The sequence below is a fragment of the Hipposideros armiger genome, unplaced genomic scaffold (genome assembly GCF_001890085.2).
Source record: "Hipposideros armiger isolate ML-2016 unplaced genomic scaffold, ASM189008v1 scaffold_125, whole genome shotgun sequence".
NCBI lineage: Eukaryota > Metazoa > Chordata > Mammalia > Chiroptera > Hipposideridae > Hipposideros > Hipposideros armiger.
Genome location: NW_017731475.1, coordinates 1,827,039 through 1,853,960, shown reverse-complemented (window position 1 = coordinate 1,853,960; position 26,922 = coordinate 1,827,039). Strand labels below are relative to the sequence as shown.

Below are 26,922 nucleotides of genomic sequence, written 5' to 3'. Positions count from 1 at the left end.
TGGCCCCCAATGCCCCCAAATATTTACTATCTAGCCATTTATAAAGAATGCTTGCCCACTCTGGCCACAGATCCTTACTATGACTTACACAACTTTTATAGTTACCAAGAAATAATTTCCTATTTGCCCAAACATATGTTCATTCTGTAATTGTTCCAGTCTGCCATACACATTCAATGTTTAAAGGATGAGTAGAATCAAATAAGAAGTCAATTGAACAGCCATTTAGTGAGAACATTCCAATTCCCAAAGTAGAAGGAAGTTGGCTACCACCGAAAATATCTCCAACCATGTTTTCATGCCTACTCTGGAGTGGGAGCAGCTGCTGACCCTGACTTGTCCCTTCACTTTCTGTGGACCCTACGGGGTTGGGCTGCCAGGGTTCCTTATCCAGGGTCTACACATTTACCCAGTTCAGTCTGAGGTGCTTCAGGACTTGGTGTGGTTTTAGGTTTGGGACATGGATGATGAGTTTGTTCAGGCACTTTGGGAGCTAAAGGAAGAAAACCGCTGGTTAATAGAGTGTTTTTAGTTCCAAAAGCTGTGGATAAGATTATACTTGTTACACTTGGCTCTCTTAAAAAACAAGAGAGTTATTTTAATACTCTTCAATGCATTAAGAAATAATTGAATGACAATAGAGGATGACACAGAAGGCCTGTGAAGCGGAGAAGCTGTGGTTATGATGGTGATGAAATGGGTTTGAAATGGGCAGAAAAAGCAGATGCTGATGAACAAAATGTGTCATTACCTAGTGTCGTCCCTGGAGCCTCGGTTATAAGAATAACTGGTTCAAACACTGTGGCAGGAACTGATCAAAAGTAATAAAAGAAACCAAAAACATTTTGGTGAATGCATGAAATATCAGAAAATTCATCCTGTCAGTGAACATAAGGTTTCTAATGTTTCTAAGGAAGAGGGGGGAGAGGGAGGGGAAAGATGGATTACACAAAGGCTTTAACACCAAAGGCAGGAATTATGGAGTGGGAGATGGAGGCAGATGGGGAGTAGGGGGTCACCCTATGGTCTGTCTACCATACATATGACAGATAGCCAAAGGAAGCTGAGACTATACTCACTAAGCGACTAAGTCCTTAGTGAAAACAGGGACATTTAACATAATAAGGTGAGGAACAACCTCTCAGTTTGTGGTATCATATCAGACCAGGCATCTTCAGTTCTAAGAAAAGAGAAAGCATGGTCTGGTGCAGAAAAGGATCACTGGAGCCCATTGGATCAAATTCAAGCTCTTGAGTAGACATCCCAGATTCCCTTTTAATTGATCTTATGAGCCCATTTAACAAGAGAGCATCAACAAGTCATCCTCTGTCTGGCATGCCAGTTTCAACACATTCCCTGCTTGTCATCTTTTGTTCCCTCATCTCCCCACTCATCCAAATTCTGTATTGATTTCTTTCGAATTACCCTGGATTTTTTTCCTGCTCCAAATATTTACCACACTCCTAGCATATAGCATTTGTACCATTTGAAAACTTTTCCATTTGTATAAATATGCTGCCGTATGTGATTTTCTACTTGTTTACGCAGGGACAGTTTAAACTATAGCACAAACCGACTGGGAAATAAAACATACTTCCTACTTCTGATGTATCTCACAGCTGCTAATATGGTTATGGGGATTTAGAAGAGATTAATAAAAGTAGCCGATTTAAATTGATTGTGTAGACTCAATACTGAGTAAGCTTTATCTTTACGACATTAATGGAATCAAATAATAAGTAAATGAAATGATCATTGATGGAGAAGATTCCCACACAGGAAGCATGAGATACTCAGATATCTCATGTTCTCCTAACTAGTAGCTTTTACTCTTAAGAGATATACAGGGCATGTACCATGGCATGTGCATAGAATTTAGGGTCTCAACTGGGGTAGACTGCTTGGATTCCTTAAACTAGAAACTGCATATTTACCCAGTTTGACCTGAGGTACTTCTGGATGGGGTGTGGTTTTAGATTTGGGACGTGGACGACGGGGTCTCTTTGTTGTTGTTGTTGTTGTTGTTGTTGGAGCTGAAGGAAGAAAATTTAGTATTAATATAGTGTTGATGGCTCCATAAACTGAATAGGATGATATAATATGGCTCTATGTTTCTAACACTTGTCAGAGTTTTTTTGAGTGCAGAGAACTTTGTTACTTTGGTTTGAAATGTTCTCCTTTAGTATACTAATAGGTTTTCTTTTATAATTCTCCAGATTAAAATTATGTTTAAGAAATGAAGATGAGAAACTATGGTTTTCTTGAAAGTGTCCCTAATCCAAAACTGGTTACAAATCACTGCTAAATGATGATGGTGTGAGGGAAGTTCCCCCAATAGTATTCACTTACAATTTGAAATGACTAGGTTTGAGCAAATTGTCCACTTGGTTATTTACTAGAATATAGTATACAACATTTACTGAAACATCAACAAAGTAGAAAACATCATGTAGAACTTGAAATATAGAAAGTGAGATGCTTAATGAAGCCTCATGGTATCATAATTGATACAGTATTGGTGGTCTAAGTAAAGGATATGTAATCAAATTTAGACCTCAGCTCTAACAAACAGCACTGTTTAAAAAGAGACTCTGCTCAAGGTGATGCAATTTCAACCTGGGATATGGAACATATTCTTGAATTAAGTCCATACACATTTGTGCTAGAAAGAAAGCCTTTTATATTTTAAGATGAATACTGTAATAGGATGACAAATTATGACATCATCATTTATATAGCACCATAGATAAGTTGACAATGAATAAGAAAAAGCACTTTCTGAAGGACATAGACAATCATTACCTAAAGATGTCCCAGGAGTAATAGGTTCAATGTCTGTAGCAAGAAATATCAAAAGTAATTAAAACGAGAAATGTTAAACACATTCGAAAAGTCACCACACTCTAAAACGAACTTTACCAGTGTAGCACTTGTTCTACAGCCAAAAAGCAAAAAATTTAAAGTTCTGAGGTGATGGTACAAAGACACTTGTTCTTATGAAATGGTTATACCCTTTGCTTGTTTTTGTATTATCTGATAATAGAAAATCCTTCTTAGAAAAATCTTTAAGCATCTGTCTAAGAACATCATGGCTAACAGTTATGAGAAAAGAATGTGAAAGAAACTGTAGAGAAAAAGTATAGTTTATAACACTACATTTTGGGAAACAATGCCCTAGGTCATGATAGATGTAATAGTTGATATATTTAAGGAGATATTATAATAACCAAAATTGCTAGTGCTCTTTTTGTTGAGAATCCACTTTGGAAAAAGACCAAGACCTCTGTACAAACAAAGGCATATTCAGAGGGTCCTTTAATCTGAGAAACTTGTCAGTGCATTTTTTTGTTATCAGGATCAAAAAGGTCCTGCTGGGAAGATAGGAGTCTATTGCTCTAGTCCAGGGGTCGGCAAACTGCGGCTCACGAGCCACATGTGGCTCTTTGGGTACGTACCTGTGGCTCTGAAGTAAAATTGAAAATGAAAATAAAACTATCATAGTTTCACTTATAAAAATTTTAAAGGATATTATTCACATATTGGTGATTTCATTTGTTTTATAAGTCTTACCTAACTTTGAGGGACAGGATTGGCTCTTCCATCTCAAAAGTTTGCTGACCCCTGCTCTAGTCAATTTGCTCAAATCCAATCACTGAAGTTGGGCATTGAAAGTCGTCTTCATGGACCCATCTAATAGTAACATCATTGACCAAAATTTATGAGCTCCAGCTAAATGAACACTGCCTTTCTCCTTTCTCACAATCAGGTTGCACTTCTAATCTTTATCCTGCTCTCGCCCACACATATGGCACCTTCCTGCCTCTGTCCTATTTCTGCCCATCTCTCCAACAAATCTGCAAACTGCACAAATTTTAAGGTTCACATTACACTTATCAGTTCATTGATCTTTTATTTCTCTAAGAATTAACTATGTGCCTAACAGTAGGTAAAACTCAACAAATATGTTGCTTTGGCCCATATTCCTTTATACCTATTTATGAATAGCTTCACACAGGAGCAGTTTCCTTCTTCAACCAAACTAAGTCATTTGTTATTTCTAAACTATGCCTCATAGATACTAATGTGGCACTTAATAAAATATGGGACTAAAGTGAACTAAATATACTAGCTAGATACTCAACTAGATAAGGTGTTGCTGAGCCAGAATCAAAGAGAAAAATGTAATTCAATGGTCAGAGAAGCAAATAAAAAACACAGGTACCAAGAAGATACTAAGCTGCATGAGGAAGTCACAGGTATTGACTAGAGCAGTTTGACTTGCACCTTCACCCTCAAGGGTCACAGGGGTTAGTAGGTAGCAAGTTAAACTGCAACCTCAGTATCAATCACATCTGACAGGGTTCCCCAGGCACCACATATTTACCTAGTTCGGCCTTAGGTGCCTCTGGGCTTGGCGTGGTTTTATGTTTAGGATGTTTTGAACGTCTGGGATGTGGACGACGTGTTCTTGGTCGTTGTGATGTTTTTGAAGCTGAAGAAAGGAAACTGGTTAATGCCATCTTATGACTCCAGAAACTAAAAAAAGGAATATTCATGGCTCTAGGTTTTCTAAAATTTTGCTAGGTTTTCTTGAGTTTTGAGCAATTTATCTCTTCAGTTCAAACTTTTGTCATCTACACACAGAAAATATTTTTTGAGGGGTTCTAATGACAGTTCTTTTGAGAAAGACTATATAACATTATTTGAATAATCTAAAAATGTTATTATTATTGCTGGTGTCAGTTTCAAACATGATTCTGATTCAAGGGCAGTCAAAAGCACAGCATGTCCATGTCACATCAGAGATGGACCCAGGGTCACCTGCTTTGGGAGACTGTACTTAGAAATTACTTCACTTAGGCATACATCCCACTAAACATTATTAGAATAAGCACAGTTCATTTCTTAAAATCCTTGGTAGACAATAAAAATACCCTGCATATCTCAAAACGACTTTCTGTTGATGCCAAGAGAATTATAAATGATGGCTGTGGGACAGATGCTCCTATTAATAATTGTATTTGAAATTCAGTTTTACCCCAGAGCACAGAGAAGAACCACAGGCTCTGTAAAGCATTAATAAAGCTAGATAGTATAGGAGATAGATGTTCTACACTAGCTGCAAACTGGCTTATATTCTAACCAAGTAAATTGTTTTAGACATCTTCAATACATTCAAAATGAAGGATTTAGGCGAGTGACAAGAGAGGATGATGAAAAAATCTTAGGAAAGAGAAAAGTCCTTGACCAAGATAGTAAGGGACTAGGCGGGGCAATGAGCAGAAACTACACTTGTTTAAAGACATAAAAGGTCATTACCTACTGTTGCCTGGGGAGCCTCAGTTCTCAGAATTACAGGTTCAATATCTGTGGCAGGAACTGACCAAAAGCAATACAATAAGCAGAAACATGGGAAAAGAAAAAAAATATATCTTGAAAATGTTTAAAAAGCACTTTTGAACTCTGGACACATAGTATGTGTTCTGTAATAACTGGCTGTACTCACAAAATAGCCATTCCCTTTGCATTCCATGTCCCTACGGGGCCCATGAATAGCTTTTTTCTTTTTTTCTGGCTCCAAAAAATTTTCTTAGTTGTCTGATATGCATTTTAAATTACTCTGAAAAATTATTATGAATGCTTCTATTAGTATTTGAAAGGCTTTTTCCATCATTATTAATATTTGTTTTGAGGAATGTTGGTGGTGAGATGAGAGAAACGCTGATCATGGAGGAAGACATCCATCATTACCTATGGTTATGGAGGGAGCTTCAGTCTCAAATATAATGGGCTCAAAGACTGCATCATAAACAATAAACATGTATAAATAATAAAAGGAAGGAAGTCTAAACTTTTAGGAGCTCACTGATGCTTAATTCACAGGATATAGAATCAGGTTTATTCTGAATTGACATACATTTCCTTCTTGATAGGCTTATTTATCATCAGAGGTGCTCTCTTAGTAAATTAGAATTTTACAGTAACTGGAATCTTAGGAGAAATTTTCAGTTGCAAAATAGCTATTTTTTTAGAAGTTATATAAATATTTTCTTATTTGGTAGGAAATCACTCAGTAAATAGTTACTGTTTAAAATGCCAATAAGGTATTTCAGAGGGTGCCAATCTCTGATTATGTGCTTATAAAGAATACAGTGTCAGCCTCCTGAGGGTGGCCAGTGGCTGCTAAAATCACTTTCAGAAATTTCCAGATACAGAAAAACCAGGCTTCTACTCATTACAAACCCTAATTCAGAAAACAAAGCCTAAAAATTCTTTAAGAAAATGAAATCTGTCAGACTAACAGATGTAAAATTTACTAATTTCCCACACCTTGATTTGTTCACTTAACAATTAAGACATCAGTGTGACTACTTTGAGAAGACGATGAACAAAATCATGGTACTTGGGTTTCTATGCTTTATAGGATATAGCAAATTGTAACAACACTTTCAAAGAAAAGGCTTTTTAAACTAAAACACTGAAAATTATGTTTACTGAATTTTGTTGGTGGCATATCTGGTTTTGCTGTGGTTTGGGGTTTAGGAAGTAATTGTTTTGGTGGTTTTGAATGTGAAGAAAAATAGGTGCTATTATTAGTGTCACAACGGAGCTGTGAATGGTCATGGCTGTAACTGTCAGAATTAAGGACACTTGTGCTTGAACAAAGATATTATATCAATTCAGTGAATATACTCGTAAACAAAATTAACTCCTGGGGTATGGGGAGAGTGGAAAATACGTCCATTTCTACTTATTTTTCCAAAAGGAAAAATCTACAGGAAATGCTTAAAATGTGTCTTTGAGCAAAAGTAATGAGAACTATAATAGAGCTTTTTCCTACATAAGTAATGTTAAAAGTGACAAGTATAATAGTTCTATTTCTTAATTGATAGGTTGTTTTTTTTTCAGTATAGAAACAGTAAGGTAGAAATTTGAAACTTGCTTAGTAGGAGACCTGGAAAATAATCCATAACACTTGAAACTATACATGTCACATGGCTACTGGTTTCTGGCGTTTTCCAAAGTAAAGGATTGATCGATTTATTTTGAATGCTAAAAATTTATAATAAAATAATTATAATCAAACAGCATTAATACTAAAACTAATAAAACCAGCTTGGGACCATTAACGTTCTCAAGTTCAAAAATCATACTATTTTTACATTGGACCCTAGACCAAGAACAGTATTTGCATTTTTTAAGTATCAAAATACTCAAAAGCATCCTTCAAAGAAAAAGAAAAGCTGAAGAAGCCATTATTTCAGTTTTTTTTAAAAGGGAGAAAGTCTTACAAGTTGAATGAGTAAAGCGATGAAATGATAATCATGGCACTGGAATAAAATTTTGTCATTTGTCAAGTCCAGGATGATCACAGAAGCCCCTGTCTGCAAAAGAGTAAATGGTTTTCTCAACATGAGGACACATGTGATGGAAAAGGCAGAGGATTTGTGGAGAACCAGGAAGTTGTGTCCTAGACCACAGACCTTCCTTAAATAAGCACAGAGGATGCTTCTAGAAGTCTCCTATTTTTAGGCTCTTCAGACCCAGATAGGAAATGCGAAGGGAAGCATGAAATGAAATTCTGGTGGTGTGGTAGAAGTGTAATCATGCCTGGGTGGAGACTAGAAAAAGCAAAAGTGACAACGTGAAAGCATTTGGAGGAGCGTAGAATTACCGATTGTGGGTACCGAGAGCTCCGGCTGTACTGTAGCTGGTTCCAGGGCTATAGAAGCAAAAAACCAAAAACACTATATCAAGAAGCGGCATCCTGAGTAAGACAATATTACTCCTTAATCTTTCCGTAAACTGAGTTTTGTAAATGTGATTTTCCCTTTTATTTTTCCCATTCACCCCTCTTCTCCTTATTGCTCTGAATATGCATCTTACATAAGACTTTTTAGGGTGCCCTACTTTAATGACCCAGTTAGTGGGTCAGCTTACTGTTGTGTGTACCTGCAAATAAAAATATAAGTACATATTCATGTAACATGAATATAGGAAGTAAGTATAGATGCTTAAATATAAAAATCAACTATATTGAATTTTCAAGTCCAGTTATTTAGGTAGTAGGTAGCTACTATATCAGAAGCTATCATATTCCACTTTCTATGTTAACTGGAACCCTGAACACCACATTTACCAGGTTTGGACTTGGGCACATCTGGACTAGGTGAGGTTTTAGGGCGGGGGCGACGAGGTCGTTTGGTCTTTGGTAGAGCTGAAGAAAGAAAATTAGCTAGTTAATACAGGTGCGGTAGCTTGACAAACTGACAATCAATACTACATGTACTTTAGCAGCACATTTAAGCCATTCATTTATTTTGGATATGTACCCTTCTGTTTTGCAACTTTCTATCATTATTCACCCAGTGAAGTGAGATCTTGAATAATATTTTTATTTGTCAAAGATTCATAAACAATCACTGTCCAAAGATTCCCCATTCTTCCATTTTAAGATGGAAAACCCAGAACTCTATATAGCTTAGAGAAGAGAGTCACATAAAAATTTGAAGGTGCACGTTCAATAGGAATATGAGAAAAAATGCTTTTAAAAAGCTACGCAAGGTAAAAAATTAAAATTTATTTGGCCTAAGATTTGAAAGCAGAAGTTTTTCACATAACATTAAAAATATGCAAATCAATGAGATGTATTAAAAGGCTTTGAATTCAGAAATTATTTCAGGAATGACAACTTTTTAAAAAATAAGACATAGTTTATAAAACTAAAGGATCTAAAATTTTTCTCTGGAAGAACAGAGACTACACACACACACACACACACACACACACACACACACACACACACAAAAATGGACATTAATGAATTGCTCCATTAATGAGAGCCTGTTAATCAAGATACCAGCAGTCAGGTAAAGAGGAAACAAAGGTCATTCACTCAATAACTGCATTACCTAATGTTGTTGTTGAAGGTTTGGTTCCCAGTGTTCCAGGTTCTACGACTGCATGAAAAATCATCAAGAAAATATCAAAATTAAAGAAAAAATGATTAAATCTATTTAAATATGAAAAATGCTTAATTTTTAATTACTAAGTTGAACAAATATAAATGGTGAAACTTTTATCCACATAAGAAATTCCTTTTTTATTTAAATAGATTTCTGTGTTTTTAGGCAAAATGACCAAAAACGTAGCCAGTTAAATTTGGAAAGAGAAATGGAAAGGTATGATTCTCATTTGGAAGATGTAAATGCAATAAAATAACCAACAGTTCATGTTATGAGGGAAAATATGGGTAATTGGCTAAGAAGTCACCAGCAGAACACTTTTCTTTGCTCTCTTGAAAAAAAAAGAAGCTATAAAGATTGGGGTTAGTTTTTTGATTTCTCTCTTTTAATGAATTTCCTAGTGACACATCAGGATATATAGATCTGGAGAGACCATAATGTTTTTCAAGAAACTCTACAAACGTTGGGGTTATGAAAGAAAGAAAAACACCTCCAAAAGTGAGAGCACAAATACGTCCTAAGGAAGCCACGGTCCTTCACTGGAAATTACCAGGTTAAAAGAAGCTCAGGGCACATTCTTCAAATATAAGGAGGGACAATAAAAATGTGTTAAATCAAAATCAATATGGCTTTCATGACTGTTTCTGAACCTCTACTTAGTCAAACATAGGCAGAATGTTTATCTTCTAGTAAAAAATGGCTAATAGAAAGATGTGAAGAAAAATTAAGAAATACATGCTTAAAAAGTCAAAGTTCAGGACAAAGTTGAAGATAGAGGATGTAAAAGATAATTGTTTTTCTCTCACTAAAGGAAACTTTGTTACCTATTGTTGACTGTGATGGTGGTAGAGTCTGAGGTTCCAGGGCTGCAATAAAAGCAAGTGTTAGCACAGGCAATGCTGAAGAGCACCATCTAAGACAGAAATTAAATGTCCTTTACCAGAAAACCTGTTGTCTCTTTGGTGAACAATCAGGTTCTCTTGACTTAGTGACAGAAAAGCTCAACACCCCATGTCCTTGCCACAAACCACAGTAAAAGTAAGAGTTGAGATTTCTAATTTTTGTTGTAGATTTTTAGCTATTTTCCATGCTACGCAAACTGCTCCTGGTGCCTGAGGAGATAGTACTTTAAAGGGAGTCAGGGTAGGCTCTCTGAGGTTGCTTGGAGTGTGTCCTGTCCACCTGCCATTTTGTTTCAGGCAGCACAGGCAGGTTCATCCAAAGAAGTGGGAACAGGCAATAGACCCATCAGACCTGTAACTGTGTCTGAGCTCTGTTAGTTTTGAATGATTTTCAGCCTAGCTGAATATGATATCCTTTTATGAAAAATAGGAATTGAACTTTTGGTCTAAAAGAGGCCACAAGTGTTCATATGCTGTTCTCTGTATTTACTAGCACCTATTGCTGGTGTACAAATTGGTTTGCATATAAAATTTAGTCCATTTTGGTTAATAAATAACAGAAGTCAAAATGTAGTCTCAGATTTCATGAAGTCCCGAATAAAGTAAATAACAATATTATTAAAGTACTCTGCGAGATAACAAACCCTCAAATGTCATTCAAATTGGCAGACAGAGAGAGACAGAGAGAGAGAAAGAGAGAAGAGAGAGAGAGAGAGAGAGAGAGAGAGAGAGAGAGAGAGAGAGAGAGAGAGAGATGCCTGAATGTCCCAGATTCTATAGGAGAAAGGGAAAATAAGTAGTAAGTATCAATGCATTAAATATAATAAATATCAAAAAGCATTCATATCTGAAAATAGCAAACAACAAAAATTCTTTTAAAACTTCGAGGTTTTAATTTCTACAAAGTTGCCTTCTAAAAGTGTAAAGAAGTCAGTAAAATTTGTTACTCATAGCATCTTTTTGCCTTCCAAAGATTAAAGAATGTTGCCTTTTGAATTTTATAAAGAAATATCTGCATTTTTGAGTTCCTGACAGACTGAGACCACATAGGTATGAACCCTTATCAATTAAGCTTCCAATTCATCTGTGTATAAAAATATTAAAGTCCTTGTTTATTAACAGCAAATACATCTCTAACAAGACTTCTTCTATTTGACAATCTTAAGGTGTTATGGATAAAGGCATAAGAATGTTCCATAAAAATACCGAGTGGCATTCAAATAACTACACCACTCACCTCAGCACAAAACAAAGAAAAATACAACTCACTCATGGATTTGTGGTTAGTGCTGAGAACAATTTATAATTCCATCCACCATGTCAGAGAACGGTATAAAACAAACACCTGTAATTGGAAGCCTCTCCCTTTTTTCAGTCCATTAAAAGCTTGAAGACCCGAATGTCATTACAATTCTAAAGATTAACTATGAAGGAAACAATTTCTCCTGGATGAGGCAGACAAGTAGAGACATAGTAGATGGCTGGGATTTTCAAGAAAGCACTGGATTCTGCTTATATAACAAGCCAAAACCAATGTAGGTTTTTACTTGTTAGTTTAACCGCAAAGGAAAACCAAAGGAAATCAGCCTGCATGGAAAGTGAAATGGAAAAAAAAAGAAGAGTGTGAGGAGAGGGCTGGGAAAGGCAATGAATCACTCAAACCAAAAAGCTTTTGGTGGTTTATTTGCTCTCTTGAACCTTGGCTAGAAACAGAAATCTTCAGCAGAGCTATAATGGTGGCCTGCCCTAAAATAAAAATAAATAAATTTTAAAAAGCTAAAACTCAGGCAATGGTTTGCAGACATCTAGTCATTACTCTTTGTTACCTCAGACCACTCAATTTCAATTTGAGTTGGCATAAATTTAGGTGCAGATTCTGAAGTGGTCATATTTGCTGTTATGGGGAAAAGTGTGGATATTCTTAGGTGATTAGAAGGTAGAAATCAAAGGAATATAAACTCATTAAGCTTCCAAATAATTTTCCACACTTTAAAAGGAAATGTCAAATTAAGAGGTCTCTTTGCTCAAACACCTTAGAATAATAACACACCCTCCCACTCTTACTTGTATTAATGAATTTCCTCTCAGAAACCTTTTTTAGAAACTGCTGAAATTAATAATGTAACTTACCTTGTGTAAATTCTAATTAACATTTGGAGACCTTTTTTATGTTTCAATTTTTATCTTATAATAGAAATAATTAGATTGGAGAAATATTTATTTAAATTCGGTGACCCAAACATACAGTAATATTTCTCAATCTGCTTGGCAATAGTCCTGTATTCAAAATATAGTATAAATATAGTAGTTACCTCCTTATTCCAAAGTCCTCCAAGCATGATTTTAAAATAAACCCATATAGTTCACTGTCAACATTGATTGTAACTTCTAGGGCTCTTGAATTTTATTAGCTATGCTTCTTTCTCTAGATGACCTCTCTAAGAATACTTCTTTCCATTTCTCTGACTTGGAGACCTCAACCATGGTCAGTGTCAACTACATTCCCTTTGCTTAATCCTTAGTTTCCTTCAGTCTGATACCTACACCTGGAAATCTCACTTCCTCTTTAAAGGGAGTCATGAGAATTGTTTTTCTAAGCAGTTATATCTTTCTTCCTGACCCATTTCATTGCAAAAAATAAATCATACCTACTTAAGCAGAAAATCTCTTGCTTTAATAATCCTACTTTGTAAACATGCACCAATGAAAAATCCATTGAACATTACTGTGAGAAATATATCCCTCCCAGAGCTATGGGTTCAAAATTTAGATGAAAATGACAAATAGTGATAAAGGTCCCATATACCATCTTGTAAGTCAGCATTTACACTGCTGTATAGGCTCTGGATAGAAAACACAAAGATTTGGTCATTCACTATATCCCGCGATATTTATGCAGGAAATTGTATGTTTTTAATTATACACACAAAATAACCCCTCCCTGCAAAAGAACCTTCTTCTGCAAAACACCATTAATAACTCCTGAGAAGTAAACAGAAGTCAGTGTTCAGAAATCAGCCCCAATTCAGGAAGAAATTATGGAGCGCCAGGGAGATCCAACCCATTCTAGTCTTACAGCCTGAGAAGTGAGGAGCTCCAAACAAGGCAGGGTTCTTCCGGGATGGAAACGCTATTCCCCTTTCAAGCTGAAAGGCGATTGTTCCGCGTGATCAGAATTCCAGCCAACTTTGGTACTGGAAACTATTTCCTAGTCCTAGACGAGGGAGTCCTCAATCATTCACATCATATTATTTTTGTGTTTTCTCTGTGATAGTCATGAACATAATGACCCTCCACACAGCTCAGAGCAATGCTGTAATATCAGAGGGGCTGGTTATAATGAGATTATTTCATCACATTTTTGTACTTTTCATAGCAAAATGTGTCAAATACCAAAATACAAATCAGAAGTTCTTGCTCCAAAGAATGGCATAAAACAATATTTCAACCCTACTCTTGGAATATTAAAAAAAGTTCAGGGTAATTACCAGGTTTGATGGGTGTCTGTTCTGGGCTGAGAGAGGCTTTTGGTTTCAAAGAAATAAATTGTGTTTTACTGGGAGCTGGAAAAATAAAGAAACAAAATAATCAAGAAATCAATATTTAGGCATTTCAGTGGCTAAAACCACAAAAGGAAAACCTATTCTTTAAATAAAATGAACCCACCATCTTGGAACATTTTGGAAATCATCCATTAAAAAAATATTTCACAGAGCAGTATTTAATGGAAACAGAGTGATAAATTTTCTTTTGGTTTGAAAATGTATTTCTAGAGTATAATTGACCTAACAGAGATAGCAGTACTGCTAAATAGTCATAACAACTATGCAAAGACAGTAATTTTAATCCATGCTTTAAAAAAAACAGTGTAATCATTTTGCACACTTGTTTTATATTTCTCAGCTACATCTAAGTCTTTAAGCATCAGAAAAAAGACATGTTTTTAAATTAATATTTACTGATTAGGTATAATGCTATGATCTGCAGCATAAAAAAATTCTAACACTATAATAGAAAGTTATTTTTCCAAATGAAGTCTGAAGTTGAACTTGAGGGCTTTGTGCAAAAAAAAAAAGGGGGATTATGTATACAACCCAACTTCAAATACAATGATTAGATAAAAAAAAGAGAAACAAGTAGTGATGTAACAGCTTTCCATGACATAGAATGATGTCTAATGTTGAGTTCACATCCACTAACTGTAGGGTCAGCTATTCAAAACCATGAAAGCCAGTGTCAGTGTAGTATGAGTATTGTCAGATGAACCCATTAGAATAGTGATTTAGACATTACATAAGAGCTGGGGTACTAGGTTTTCCATGGTGAACTAAAGTAACACATCTACTGAGGATATATCATTACCCAGCGTTGTCCATGTAGGTTCAGGGCTTTTAGAAATTTTAGTTGTAGTTGTCCCAGGACTTTTGGTTCTTTCTGGCGATGGAAAGGAAAAGAAATATTCAGGTATCCTAGAGACAATAAAAAAATATTCTCCAAAGAAGAACTGAATGACCTTTTTTAAAATCCTGCCATATTTAGTAGTCAGTGTTTACAAAGTATGCAGTGAATAAAAGTTTTGGGAAAGAATTTTCAAACTCTGTCATAATAGTATAGGCTATAAAATACTGTACTTATATTACAATGGAAAAAGCAAAACCCAGGTTGCTGAGTATGATTCCGAGTGTATTATTTGACAATGAATATAATCTCCTCCAGGTTGATAACCTACCTCTACCTCCCAAACTCTGTGCCTTAAAATATATTGTTCCCTTTCCTTTTTACTCTCTGTCCAAATCCTACACATATTTTGAAGCTTGCATCTTCAACTATTACTTTCTTTTCATGTCCTTCTATGCAAGTATTGTAATATCACAAGTGGAATATATAATCTTATGTTGCTCTCTCATTGTTTATGGTGTATTATCTTTAAAAAAGATTATTAGAAATTGGAAAGCCAGAGTCATATTATCTCCATCTCAGCCATCTCCCTAGGGCAAAACTGAAAACATAGTAGGCACCAGAAAACAAGAACTGTCAGCCTAATAAATACTTAAATATAGATGGCATACCAAGAAAATGAATTATCTATATATGTCGCTCTATCATGCTGTGATAGCAGAACTTGTTTCTAAGTTTATACCAAAATTCACATGGAAGAACATCACTTATATAACTCTCAATAAAATCTTATTAGAAATTATTGATTCTTGGTGTTTTGGCATTATCAATTATTCATCTTTAGTTAGTTTCAAATTTTGTATAGAAACTTTAACCTATAGAACCATATCACTTCTTTTTATGGTAAGGAGATGGGTATTACCTATTTGAAATTAAATATCCTGAAAGGTTAGAGAGACGTTTATTTACCAGGTTTGGTTCTTGGTGGTTTGGGTCTGAGGCGTCGTTTAGGTGTGGAAGGGATAGATGTAGTTTGCAGGGGAGCTGAAAGAAGATTTAAAATAGCTTTCATAAATGATATTTCTCAGGGATTATTCAGGTTGTAATTGTAAAGTTGGAAATTTATTGAGTGCAAGACTGCTTTCTATTTCTTTATATTCCCAGAGTGCCCAGCACTGTGCTTTATTCACAGTAAGTGCTCAATAAATGTTGATTGAGCCAAAGGAATTAAATGTGTGTATGAGAATTTAAGATACATTGTTCAGATAAATGTACTGCAAAGCGAGCACCCTGGAGGAATTTAAGAACACATGGTACAGTTCAGAACCCAAAAGATAATTTTCTAAACAGCAGGGAAGAAACACACAAAAAAATGTTTGGGATTTAGAGAATGGAAGTTCAGAACTTCTTTAATTCTACAGTGTATTACTAACCTCAGCAGGAGTTAATGAACTTCATTATTCCAATAATTGTCTATTATAAATTTTAGGTTTTGTTACCTTTCTTTTACCCATTATTCTTCCCCACATACAGGACTGGAGAGCCTACTGGTGCTCTTATACTTAGACTACTTTGAGAAAAATACCCTTACCAAGTGGTTTCTAAATGTGCTAAATAGAAGGAAATATATTTTAAAATGATGATCATCTATAATTTTGCTATTTTCTAGATGGCAAATTTGAATGGAGTGTAGCAAAAAATAATTCTTCAAAATATAGAGACACCAAAATTATGGAAACCCTTTGAGGATTATCACAACGCTAAGTATAATAGTTAGCCTAGTTCTTTGAAGTGTTTCATGGCAGAGAATGAAGGGAAATGTTTACTACTGAAAATATTCTGAAAAGGCCAACATGACGGATTCTTTTTTATCACTTTATCTATTCTTTCAAAGCACACAACTACATAGATTCCGTTAGTTACCAGATGTTGTAGGTCGCATTTCAGGACTGGTAATGATTTCCAGTTTTTGAGAATCAAATGGCATTTCGCTTGGATCTGAAAACACAATTACCCCATCCCACCAAGTAATTCCAGTTAAAATGAGGTATTTTAGGAGTTTTAACATGCTTTTAGATGGTGTTACAAAGCACATGCTAGAAGTGCATGATTAAGAATGAAGAATGCATGTAGTCTGGAAAACTGGTGGATAAAATAATTATGTAAAGTGGGGAAGAGGTCAGAATGATAATTGTTCAGTAGTTGACTCCAGGCAGACTCAAGGCATGGAAAGGAGGCGAGATAGGCCACAAACACGTGAGATGGGATGATATGGATGATGAAAATGTCCATGCAGTTTTCAAGCTTTTCATTTCTTTAAGGATGGAAAAATATATTATCTATCACAGTTGAAAGAAAAAAAAAGAGCCCCAAATGGAACATAAGATGCCTGCATTATAGGGAAAAAAAAATAGGAAGAGGAAAGAAATAAATGATTAGATGTGATGGAATGAAATGGTCATTTGGAAGACAGGCATTCACATGGATTTTCTTTTGATGAAAAACAAAGAATGATTTTTCTGTTAAAAACATTACCCAGTGTTGCCCTTGGCTGTTCAAGAGTTCTAGAAGTTTTAGGTGGGACAGAATCCAGAAATGGATCACTTCTTGCTGTTGGAATAAATGTCAACATTTGTAAAAGCAGTAGAAGGCCCCAGGAATAAAATACAAATTCATGAGTAATAAATTACACCTCATATGGGGAAAATATCAAGAACACTTGAGAGATTGCTGATCAACATTTTTAAATGAGTGATTCATTAGAAGTTGGAGATGAGCTCACTTTAAAAAATATATATATACTTTAAACATTAGAAACCATGATAAAACAGTGTCTCACATATTCAACTTATTTTCAACTGTTTTTCTGGCTTCTCTCTGTTCCTTAACTACTAACTGAATCCACCCATAACATCCTATTTCATTTTTTTTTCTTATTTTCTGCTGTTTAAAATTATTTGCTTTTGTTTATCATGACACAAATAATGCTGAGATAAGGTTATACACACAAAAAATATCAGACATATATGTATGTCTCACAGAGACCAGTCTTACTTTAAATCTTTTGCAGTACCAAGTTTAGTAGGTGCTTAATAAACACTTGCTAAAAGGGACAATGGGCTGAGTTAAACTCACTGTTGCAGGGTCAGTAAATGAAAGCCAAAAATAGACCCAACTGAACATCTGTAGACAAATGACATGATTACTCTAGAGCAAGATTTCTCACTGCAGAACTATTGACACTGGATAATTCTTCATTGTGAGGGCCTGTCCTGTGCATTATAGAGGTTGAGCAGCATCCCCGGCCTCTACTCACTAAATGTCAATAGCACCTCCCCCACTTGTGATTATCAAAAATGTGTCTAGACATGGCCAAATGCCCATGGTGAGAGAAGAGACCAAAATCACCCCTATTTGAGAACCACTGCTCTAGAGAAAACTCTAGGATTCTAAAACCTTTTTAGAATGATTCTGAACAGTAGAGCAATAGGCCATTACATAACTTTGCCTCAGTGGCAACCAAATCTATCTGTATCTCCCATTTGTGGCTGAGCTTATTTACTGAGATATTAAAAAATAATCCCTCAATGGGAGGAGTCAGTAGAACTCTCCCTGAAACAAATTGCCGTTTCTTTCCTGTGGCGCTCTAGAGAGCACACTTTTTCATTTAGCAAAAATTAAAGTGAGGATTAGGCGCAGAATTGTCAGAACACCAGAATCCAAAGAAAGAATTGAGAGACTGGGTATACCTGTGTGGAGCTCTGATATTTCAGGCTCATCTGATGTTTCAGGGCTTGAGAAAACATCATAAGTTGCTTTAAAAGAAAAGGTAAAACAAAAGAGATGTTAATTTTGATTAAAAAGATTTCGTGACATATTTTAACACTGGCTGAAAGAGGACATTTTATGTGATTGCTAGTGAGTTTTGGCTGTGGGCTACTGGCCTTGTCACTAAAGTGTAAGCAATCACTATACCTTGCCTCTAGTTCTTGCCCTGAACTGAAGGTCTTTATACAGCAAGCCCTGACATTGGCCTCTAGGGTGATGTGAGCATAGTGTTATATATTTACAATGAAGTGGTGCCAGCTCTAAATCAAAGAGCTTGAAAGAATATAAACATAAATGAAGTCAGTTGGCAGTTTGGGGAGAGATTTCCAAAGAAGGAAACAGCAGTCACATTGAGGCTCTTTGCACAAAGTCTACTGCTTAGTCTTTCTATTGTACTTAGTAAAAGTTACCGTCATGCTATCTTACATTTGAACAGCATTTTAGAGTTTGCACAGCACTTCCTAATATATAAGCTAATTTAACCCTCTTAACATCCACAGAAATAGGTGAGGTAGACTTTATTCCCATTTTATACATAGTAGGGTATTATCTCCATTGTCTAGATAATACAGTTGAGATTCATAGTGGTAACGACATTTGCCAGTGGTCAACACTGAGATTGTCAAGTTCGGTATATTTTTCACTCCATTAACAGGGCCAGGATGGCAGAAGTAAGACCAGCACTAGCCATCCTGCTACTTTACCTAGAGGCGGTTTTCTTGCTATGTTCCTCCACTGAGCCATGAGCCCTCTATAATCTATGTGGATTTAAAGGTAACATTTATATTCTGCATGAAATAAAGCAAGGTGACCTTAAAAAAAAAAGTTGCATTTAAAACAGGGATAGTTTTCATGTTCACATAAGAGTTGAATCTGCAAGCAAAAACAGCATCAAAATAAAAATGTTTCTTTTTTGCACAAAGAGCTATCACTATGGTAATCAGAGGTATAGAGGAAGCATGAACTGTTGTGAGGTAAATGTTACTTTTCTTGCCTATTCAAAATGGCTGTACAAAAATAAACTAGAAAGGCGAGAGCTCATGAGAAAATTTACTCATTGGGGTTACTTGTAATTCAGTGACAATGCAATGATTTGAACCAATGCTAGCTAAAACTATAAGAAATGTATTATCAGACACTGTGACACAGTCTGATATGCAGACATGACAGGTTATATTGTACCACATACTGAAGAGGCAGGAAATACATTTCAACTTGTGAAGGTGAATCTATTAGTTTGCAAAATCTTCAAAAACGGAAGGAATATTATGAGTTAAAATATACAAAAATTCTTAGATTACATCCATTATATTGTAAAGTTTTCTTTAGTGTAGCAACAATTTTAAAAGGTCAGAGAAGAATGACTCATTCATTAAAGGACAAAAAAAATGCTGGCAGTTGCTGATCTTAATCTTGCTTTAAGCCAATTTCAAGTCATGGATTTAACAAAGTCAGCTCTATCTATTACTAAATAAATTAAGAAAACTAGACAAACATTGAATTCACCCTCTTACACTAGGAAAGAAATTCTGAATTAATAGCTTGACTTATTTATATTACTGCTTTTGAAAAATGCCACAAATTTGGTTCAATATCTGCAAATCAATAAAAATGATATACCATATAAACAAAATGAAAAATAAAAATCATTTGATTATATCAATAGATGCAGAAAAAGAATTTAACAAAATCCAGCAGCCATTTTGGATCAAAATTCTTAGCAAAGTGGGAATAGAGGGAATATTCCTCAACATAATAAAGGTCATATATGACAAACCCACAGCTAACATCACACTCAATGGGGAAAAGCTAGAAGCATTCTCCTTAAGATCAGGGACAAGACAAAAATGCCCACTTTTACGTCTTTTAGTCAGCATAGTACCAGAAATTAGACAAGAAAATAAAAGGCATCCAAATGGGAAAGGAAGAAGTACAACTGTCATTATTTGCAGATGACATTATATTATATAGTGAGAACCCCAAAGATTCCACCCAAAATTATTAGAACTGATAAATGAATTTCATAAAGTAACAGGACACAAAATTAATATTCAGAAATTGTTTGCATTTGGATACAGCAATAATGAACTATCAAAAAGAGAAATTAAAAAAATGATCCCATTTACAATTGCATCAAAATAAAATAAAATAAAATACCTAGGAATAAATTTAACCAAGGAAGTAAAATACCTGTGCTCAGAAAATTATAAGACATTGAAGAGACAAATTAAAGAAAATGAAAATAAATGGGAACATATACAATGCTCATGGATTGAAAGAATTAATATAGTTAAAATATTCACACTACTCAAAGCAATCTATAGATACAATGCAATCCCTGTGAAAATTCCAATGGTATTTTTCATAGAACTAGAACAAATAATCCCAAAATTTATATGGAACCATAAAAGATCCCAAATACCCAAAACAATCTTCAGAAAGAAGAACAAAGCTATCATGTTACCTGATGTCAAAGTCTACTAAAAGGCCATAATAATCAAAGCAGCCTGGTATTGCTATAAAAGCAGACAGATAGATCAATGGAATAGAAAGCCCAGAAATCAACCCATGCCTGTATGGTCATTCAATCTATGACAAAGTAAGCAAGAATACACACTGAGGCAAAGACATTCTATTCAATAAATGATGCTAGGAAAACCAGACAGGTACATGCAAAAAAATGAAACTGGACCATATACTCCATATTCAAGAATAAACTCAAAATGGGTTAACTACTTAAATGTAAGACCTTAAACCATAAAACTCCCAGAAGAAATAGGGAGTAAACTCCCAAACATCACCTTTAATAATATTTTTAATGCTATATCTCTTTGGGTGAGGGAAACAAAAGAAAAAATAAACAAATGGGACTACGTCAAACTAAAAAGTTTTTGCACAGCAAAGGAAACCATCAACAAAATGAAAAGACATCTGAATGACAGAAGATATTTACAAATGATACATCTGATAAGGGGTTAATATCCAAAATTTGTTTAAAAAATTCATACAATTCAACACCAAAACCCCCCACAAAACAACCCACTTAAAAATGGGCAGAGGACATGAAGAGACATTTCTCCAAAGAGGACATACAGATGGCCAACTGACATATGAAAAGATGATCAACATCACTAATCATCAGAGAAATGCAAATAAAAACCACAATGAGATACACCTCACACTTGTCAGAATGGCTATCATCAATAAATCAACAAACAAGTGTGATGAGGATGTAGAGAAAAAGGAACTCTTGTGTATTGTTGGTGGGATTGCAAATTGGTGTGGCCACTATGGAAAACAGTATGGAGTTTCCTCAAAAAATTAAAAATAGAAATTACCTATGACCCAGCAATTCCACTCATGGGTATTTATCTAAAGAAATCCAAAACACTAATTCAAAAAGATATATTCATCCCTATGTCCAGTACAGTGTTATTTATAGTACCCAAAATATGGAAACAACTGAAATGCCATCAATAGGTGATCAGATAAAGAAGATTTTGTACATATAGACAATGGAATCTTACTCTGCCATAAAAAAGAATGAAATCTTAAAATTTGCAAAAACATTGATGGACCTAGAGGGTATTATGCTAAGTGAAATAAGTCAGACTGAGAAAGACAGACACCATATGATCTCACTTATATGTGGAGTCTAAAAAATAAAATAAGGGAACAAACCACAAACAGACTCATAAATAAAGAGAACAAATTGATGGTTACTCAATGGGTGGGGATTGTGGGGATGGGTGAAAAAGGACAAGGGATTAAAATGTAGAAATTGGTAGTTACAAAATAGTTATAGGGGTGTAAAGCACAGAATATGGAATATAGTCAATAGTATTGTAAACACTATGCATAATGTCAGATGGGTACTATATTTAATGGGGGGATCACTTTGTAAATTATACATATGTCTAACCACTACTCTGTACACCTGAAACTAAAATAATATTGAATGTCAACTTCATTAAAATAAAAATAGTCACAGGGATGTAAAATACAGCATAGGGAATATAGATAATAGTATTGTAATAACTTTGTACAGTGTCAGATAGGTAATAGATATATTGGGGTTATCACTTTGGGAGGTACATAAATGTCTAATCACTATGTTATTTTTGTATGCCTGAAACTAATTTAAAAATCATGAAAAAAAAAGAAAGACTACCACAACTGTCTTTATGTTATCCTAAGTCCTACATTTTCCTTTACTTTAGTGACACTAGACTGCCTTTCTTATATTCTGTATTTTTTTTGTCCCAAAAGATGGTATTTATTTACCTTCTTTCTACTTCTTTTTTGTATTTGCAATTCCCTTCCATTCTGGAGTTTACAAGCCAGGTGACTTCTTCCTTTTGGATCGTCTTAGAAGGCACTCTACTGGGGAAAGAAACTCTCCTTGCATCATTCTCTGGCAATTGTGGCTCATGTCTAGAAGTTCCTAGGTGTCAGAGACCTCTTACTTCCAAACGTTTTCTCAAATATGCTTAAGATTAAAATAACATGTTTGCTGGCAGATTTGGTCCTTAATATTTCTATTTCTGGAGTTTCTGATAGTTCTGTAGTAGTTTCTGAGTTTGTGTGTGCTAAAAACACAGAAATACCACTTGCTGGAAGTTTTATGGTGTTTGTGCATCTTTGAGAAGCACACCATCTCCTTATTTGATTCATGGGTTAAAAAAAATCTATTTTTTTAACAGGTGTGAGGCAATATGTCATTGTGGTTTAGATTTGCATTTCCCTAATAGCTAGCGAAGTTGAGCATTTTTTCATATATCTGTTGGCCATTTGTATGTCTTCTTGGGAGAAGGATCTGTTCAAGTCCTCTGTCCATTTTTTAATTGGATTGTCTTTTTGTGAGTTGTATGAGTTCCTTATATAGACAGGGTACCAAAAAAAATGTGTACACATTTTAAGAAAGAAAAACTGTATTAAAATTATAAATCTCAATACATACCGATAACAAAAGATGAATACAAGTCACATTTGACTTCTGCAATTACAAGAAGTGCTCAAAGTGGTTACTATCAGTGTCTAGACACTCCTGATTATGGCAAACTGCTGCTTGAGCAACCTTGACCAAAGTGTCCACTTGTATACACTTTTTTGGCACTCTCGGTATTTTGGATATTAGCCCCTTATTGGAGGCATTGTTTGCAAATATCTTCTCCCATTCTGTTGGTTACCTCTCTGTTTTGTTGCTGTCCTTCAATAGATTATTGGATAAAAAAGATGTGGTATGTACACACAATGGAATATCACTCTGCCATAAGAAAAGATGAAATACTGCCATTTGCAACAACATGAGTGGATCCTGAGATCATCATGCTAAGTGAAGTGAGTCAGACAGAAAAAGTCGAGAACCATATGACTTCACTCATATGTGGGATATAAAACTGAAAGCAACAAAGGAACAAGATCAACAAACAAAGAAACAAAAACTCATAGACTCAGACAACAGCTTAGTGGTTACCAGAGGGTTAGGAGAGAGGGGGTGGTAGAAGGGGGTAAAGGGGTCAAATATATGGTGATGGAAGGAGAACTGACTCTGGGTGGTGAGCACACAATGTGATATACAGGTGATATATTACAGAACTGTACACTTGAATCCTATGTAATTTTACTAACCATTGTCACATCAATAAATTAAATTTAAAAAATACATATATGTATATATTTGACTCTGAAGTAATAGACATCAGAGGAGAGGACAGTGTGGAAATGGAGTTCTTTAAAAATCAACAGCTCTTGATTTATTTGCAAATTCTTGTATATGTATTCCTATACTAGAGTAAAATGGATGAAATGGTTAGGCAGCCATGATTTTTAAAAGGCTATATAATTGATAAATAGCTACGAGTTAGGGGTGAACCCTTCCATTTTTTAGACAATCTACGTGTTATCATGCATTATTGTTTAGAGTCAAACATCTTCTGTCATCAATGTTTACTTCAGTGGATGAAATGCTCCAGCTATTTGATGTTAAGCACTGTTCCTCACCTTGCATTCACAGAATATAAGTGGGACCAAAAGTTGTAGAAGTCTAATGTGAGTGAAATAAGTAGTTCAAATCAAAGGTTATAAAACGTGATATAGGTTTCTTTCAAAAAACAGCAATGACTTATAATAACTAAATTTTACTTTTATATTTCTCACAGAAAAAATATTATGCTATGAAATAAATCACATTACCATTTGCTTATTGGCTCTTAACTTCCTAAAACCACATTGTTAAATTATGTTTTGTTGGTTTGCTTTTACTTTTTAAAAACTAATTAGATGCCAAATTCCATAATAAAAATGCTCTAATGTTGCTCTGGAAACATATGATGATTGCACACAGACAAGGCATTTTCAATTGTCAAGAATTTACCAATTTAAACAAAAAAAGAATTTACCAATTTATCTTATTAAAAATCTATGAATATTAATAACTGTGAAAGACTTTCATTTTTAAGTGTAAATTCTTAGACAAAACACCTCATTAGGACAGAAATTGTGTCTGTCATGCTTATTATGCACTCAAGATTTATTTACCCCAAAGCCTGGTACATAGTAGAGAGTAAACAGGATCAATTTGCAAGATGCCCATTACAATGAACAAATAATGGTTTGACAGTTGCGTAGTTTATGCTCTTGGTAAAGATAAGTGAGAATTAATGAACAGGTCCTTCATTTTATGATACACATACGTGGGCATACAAACCTCTTCCTCTACTACACAATTATTTACGATATGCTTGTGAGGTCATACCCTGCCATGGAAATAGAATCCTAAAAACATATGAAGAAGCAATGGGAAAATGCAACAGGACTATCAATAAGTAGCTGGATCAGAAAAGCTTTTAAAAACACCACACACAGAGTTCTCAGTACCACTTAAAAAAAATAAATAATGCTTTCTTCAGTGCATGGAAAATAAAATCCCTTTCAGGTTAACCTTGAAATTTGTGGAAATTTTGCCTGCAAAAAAGAAAAAAAGAAAAGTTCATGAAGCAAAATCAAAGGCTGAGGCTATAAATCTCTGAGAGACCACAGTAAATCTGTAAACCATCTGCTGCACTTGAATTCTATTTTCCTGCTTTCAAAGTGTCAACGCCACCACTCATTCCTCCTTCTTCTCCTCTCTAGGGCTTCATCCAGTTGGGTGGGCCAGATCTACACCAATCAACACCTCTCAGGCGGGCAATAGCATCCAAATGGAGAGGTCAACCTCTTTTTAACCACTCTGAGCAAACCACCTGTGGCCCAACCAGTACAGGACTCCTTGGGCATGCTCATCAATTCAGCTTCCAAGTGTTTAAATAATTGACAGAGCTTAAGAGCTTATAGCAATTTACTAAAGTTCTACAAAGTACTGAAAGAGCTAAACAATGAAAATAACCAGTGATGAGCTCTTAAAGTAGCTCCCAAAGTGGAGTCTAATGAAAAGATGAAGGGCTGCCATCCTCAGTCTGACTGTAAGGGAAGTCTTTAAAGATAACTGTTTATTGTTCAAGGGGAAGTAATTAGGCAAGAAGTCACTGTCTTAGTAACGAGACTCAGTATAGTTGGAGGGAAAAATCAGTTTGTCTGGACACGCTGGGGGAAGAACAGGCAGGAGAATTTTCTAAAGATGAAAATAAACACATTGAATCATCCTGGGTCATATAAAAAAAAACATTTTCTTTATTTGATTTGGATTTTAAATCCCTCCTGGTACTAACTAATGGCCTTTTGAGAGTACGAACAAGTAAATTAAGGAGGCTTCACTCTGATGCCAGTATCAAGCTAGAAACAGAACGTTGATTTCAGTCCAGCCCTTCCAACCATATAAGGACTTTAGAAATCGTGCATATGCCCCATCTGTGGGGTGACACATACACAGCATTTACACTTCTACTGATATCCACAGAAAACGTAAAAGTTGATGAAGGCATCATTTTATTCCCTGAGTCTAGGCAGGGCCTGAATGTTCACAGAACGATACAGGCTGCTACTCTAACTGAAGAGCATGGCCATGTGAGAAAATTTATCATCACTGCCACAGGGTTAATAGGAACCAGGCCATTCCCATTGGGTTGCAGGGCTACTTTGAATAACACAGCACATGCCCTTTCCATGCTCCGTAAAAATTTTTATACAAGTAAAATGAAGAGCCAAGAATCTTTTGGTATGCTCCTGTATATATAAGCTTAGAGTCTTTTGTCTTCTCTTTTCCTTCTTTTCTTTTTATCAATGAAATAACTTAGTGTTGTTATTATTATTGTCTGCAGCAATTCAGGAAGTTTGGGATGGGCAGCACAGTGGGAAGGGGATACATTCAATGAAAGAGTCCACTGTACTAATAAAAGGATAACAGGGCACTCCTTATGTACTGTGGATTAGATTAAGTGACTTACACGTTATTTCTAAGACATAACAACCCAATGAAAAAAATGATATATTACTTCCATTTAATAGATGGGAAACTGAAGGTCTAAGAGGTTAAATCACTTGTCTATGTCCACATAAGTGGTAAATAGTTGTGCTGATTATTAACACAGCTCTGACTCATCCTACAGTTCACAGATGAGTGTTCATGTTCACAATAAGAATAACTTCAGGGGGCCGGCAGAGTGGTGCATTGGTTAAGAGCTGGCTTGGGATGCCAGAGGGCTCTGATTCGTATCCCACATATGAGGGCAAGTGACACTGCCCTCTACAGCTAAGATGCTGAACGACAGCTCAACCTGGAGCTGGGCTGCGGTGAGTCACAGGTGACGGCGTAGGCTGCAGCCTCTGCTGCAGTCGGTTGCCTTGGGCTACCGTGTGTAGCCAGCAGCCAGCGTGAGTGGCCAGCAGCC

At 35.4% G+C, this 26,922-nt stretch overlaps 1 protein-coding gene across 1 annotated transcript in view; it reads right to left on the bottom strand.

Annotated features, from left to right (window-relative positions):
- ABI3BP (ABI family member 3 binding protein) overlaps positions 1-26,922 on the bottom strand; it is a 256,944-nt gene that overhangs the window by 91,301 nt on the left and 138,721 nt on the right. Inside the window, exons 15-30 of the mRNA XM_019648327.1 lie at positions 18,016-18,081; positions 16,802-16,876; positions 16,190-16,264; positions 15,236-15,310; positions 14,231-14,302; positions 13,357-13,431; positions 9,791-9,832; positions 8,913-8,960; positions 8,141-8,218; positions 7,676-7,723; positions 5,320-5,379; positions 4,385-4,492; positions 2,803-2,835; positions 1,935-2,033; positions 752-811; positions 410-493 (exon numbers count right to left, since the gene is read on the bottom strand). Of these exons, the coding sequence (XP_019503872.1) occupies positions 410-493; positions 752-811; positions 1,935-2,033; positions 2,803-2,835; positions 4,385-4,492; positions 5,320-5,379; positions 7,676-7,723; positions 8,141-8,218; positions 8,913-8,960; positions 9,791-9,832; positions 13,357-13,431; positions 14,231-14,302; positions 15,236-15,310; positions 16,190-16,264; positions 16,802-16,876; positions 18,016-18,081 (1,098 nt within the window). The remainder of the gene's footprint in view (positions 1-409; positions 494-751; positions 812-1,934; positions 2,034-2,802; positions 2,836-4,384; positions 4,493-5,319; positions 5,380-7,675; positions 7,724-8,140; positions 8,219-8,912; positions 8,961-9,790; positions 9,833-13,356; positions 13,432-14,230; positions 14,303-15,235; positions 15,311-16,189; positions 16,265-16,801; positions 16,877-18,015; positions 18,082-26,922) is intronic.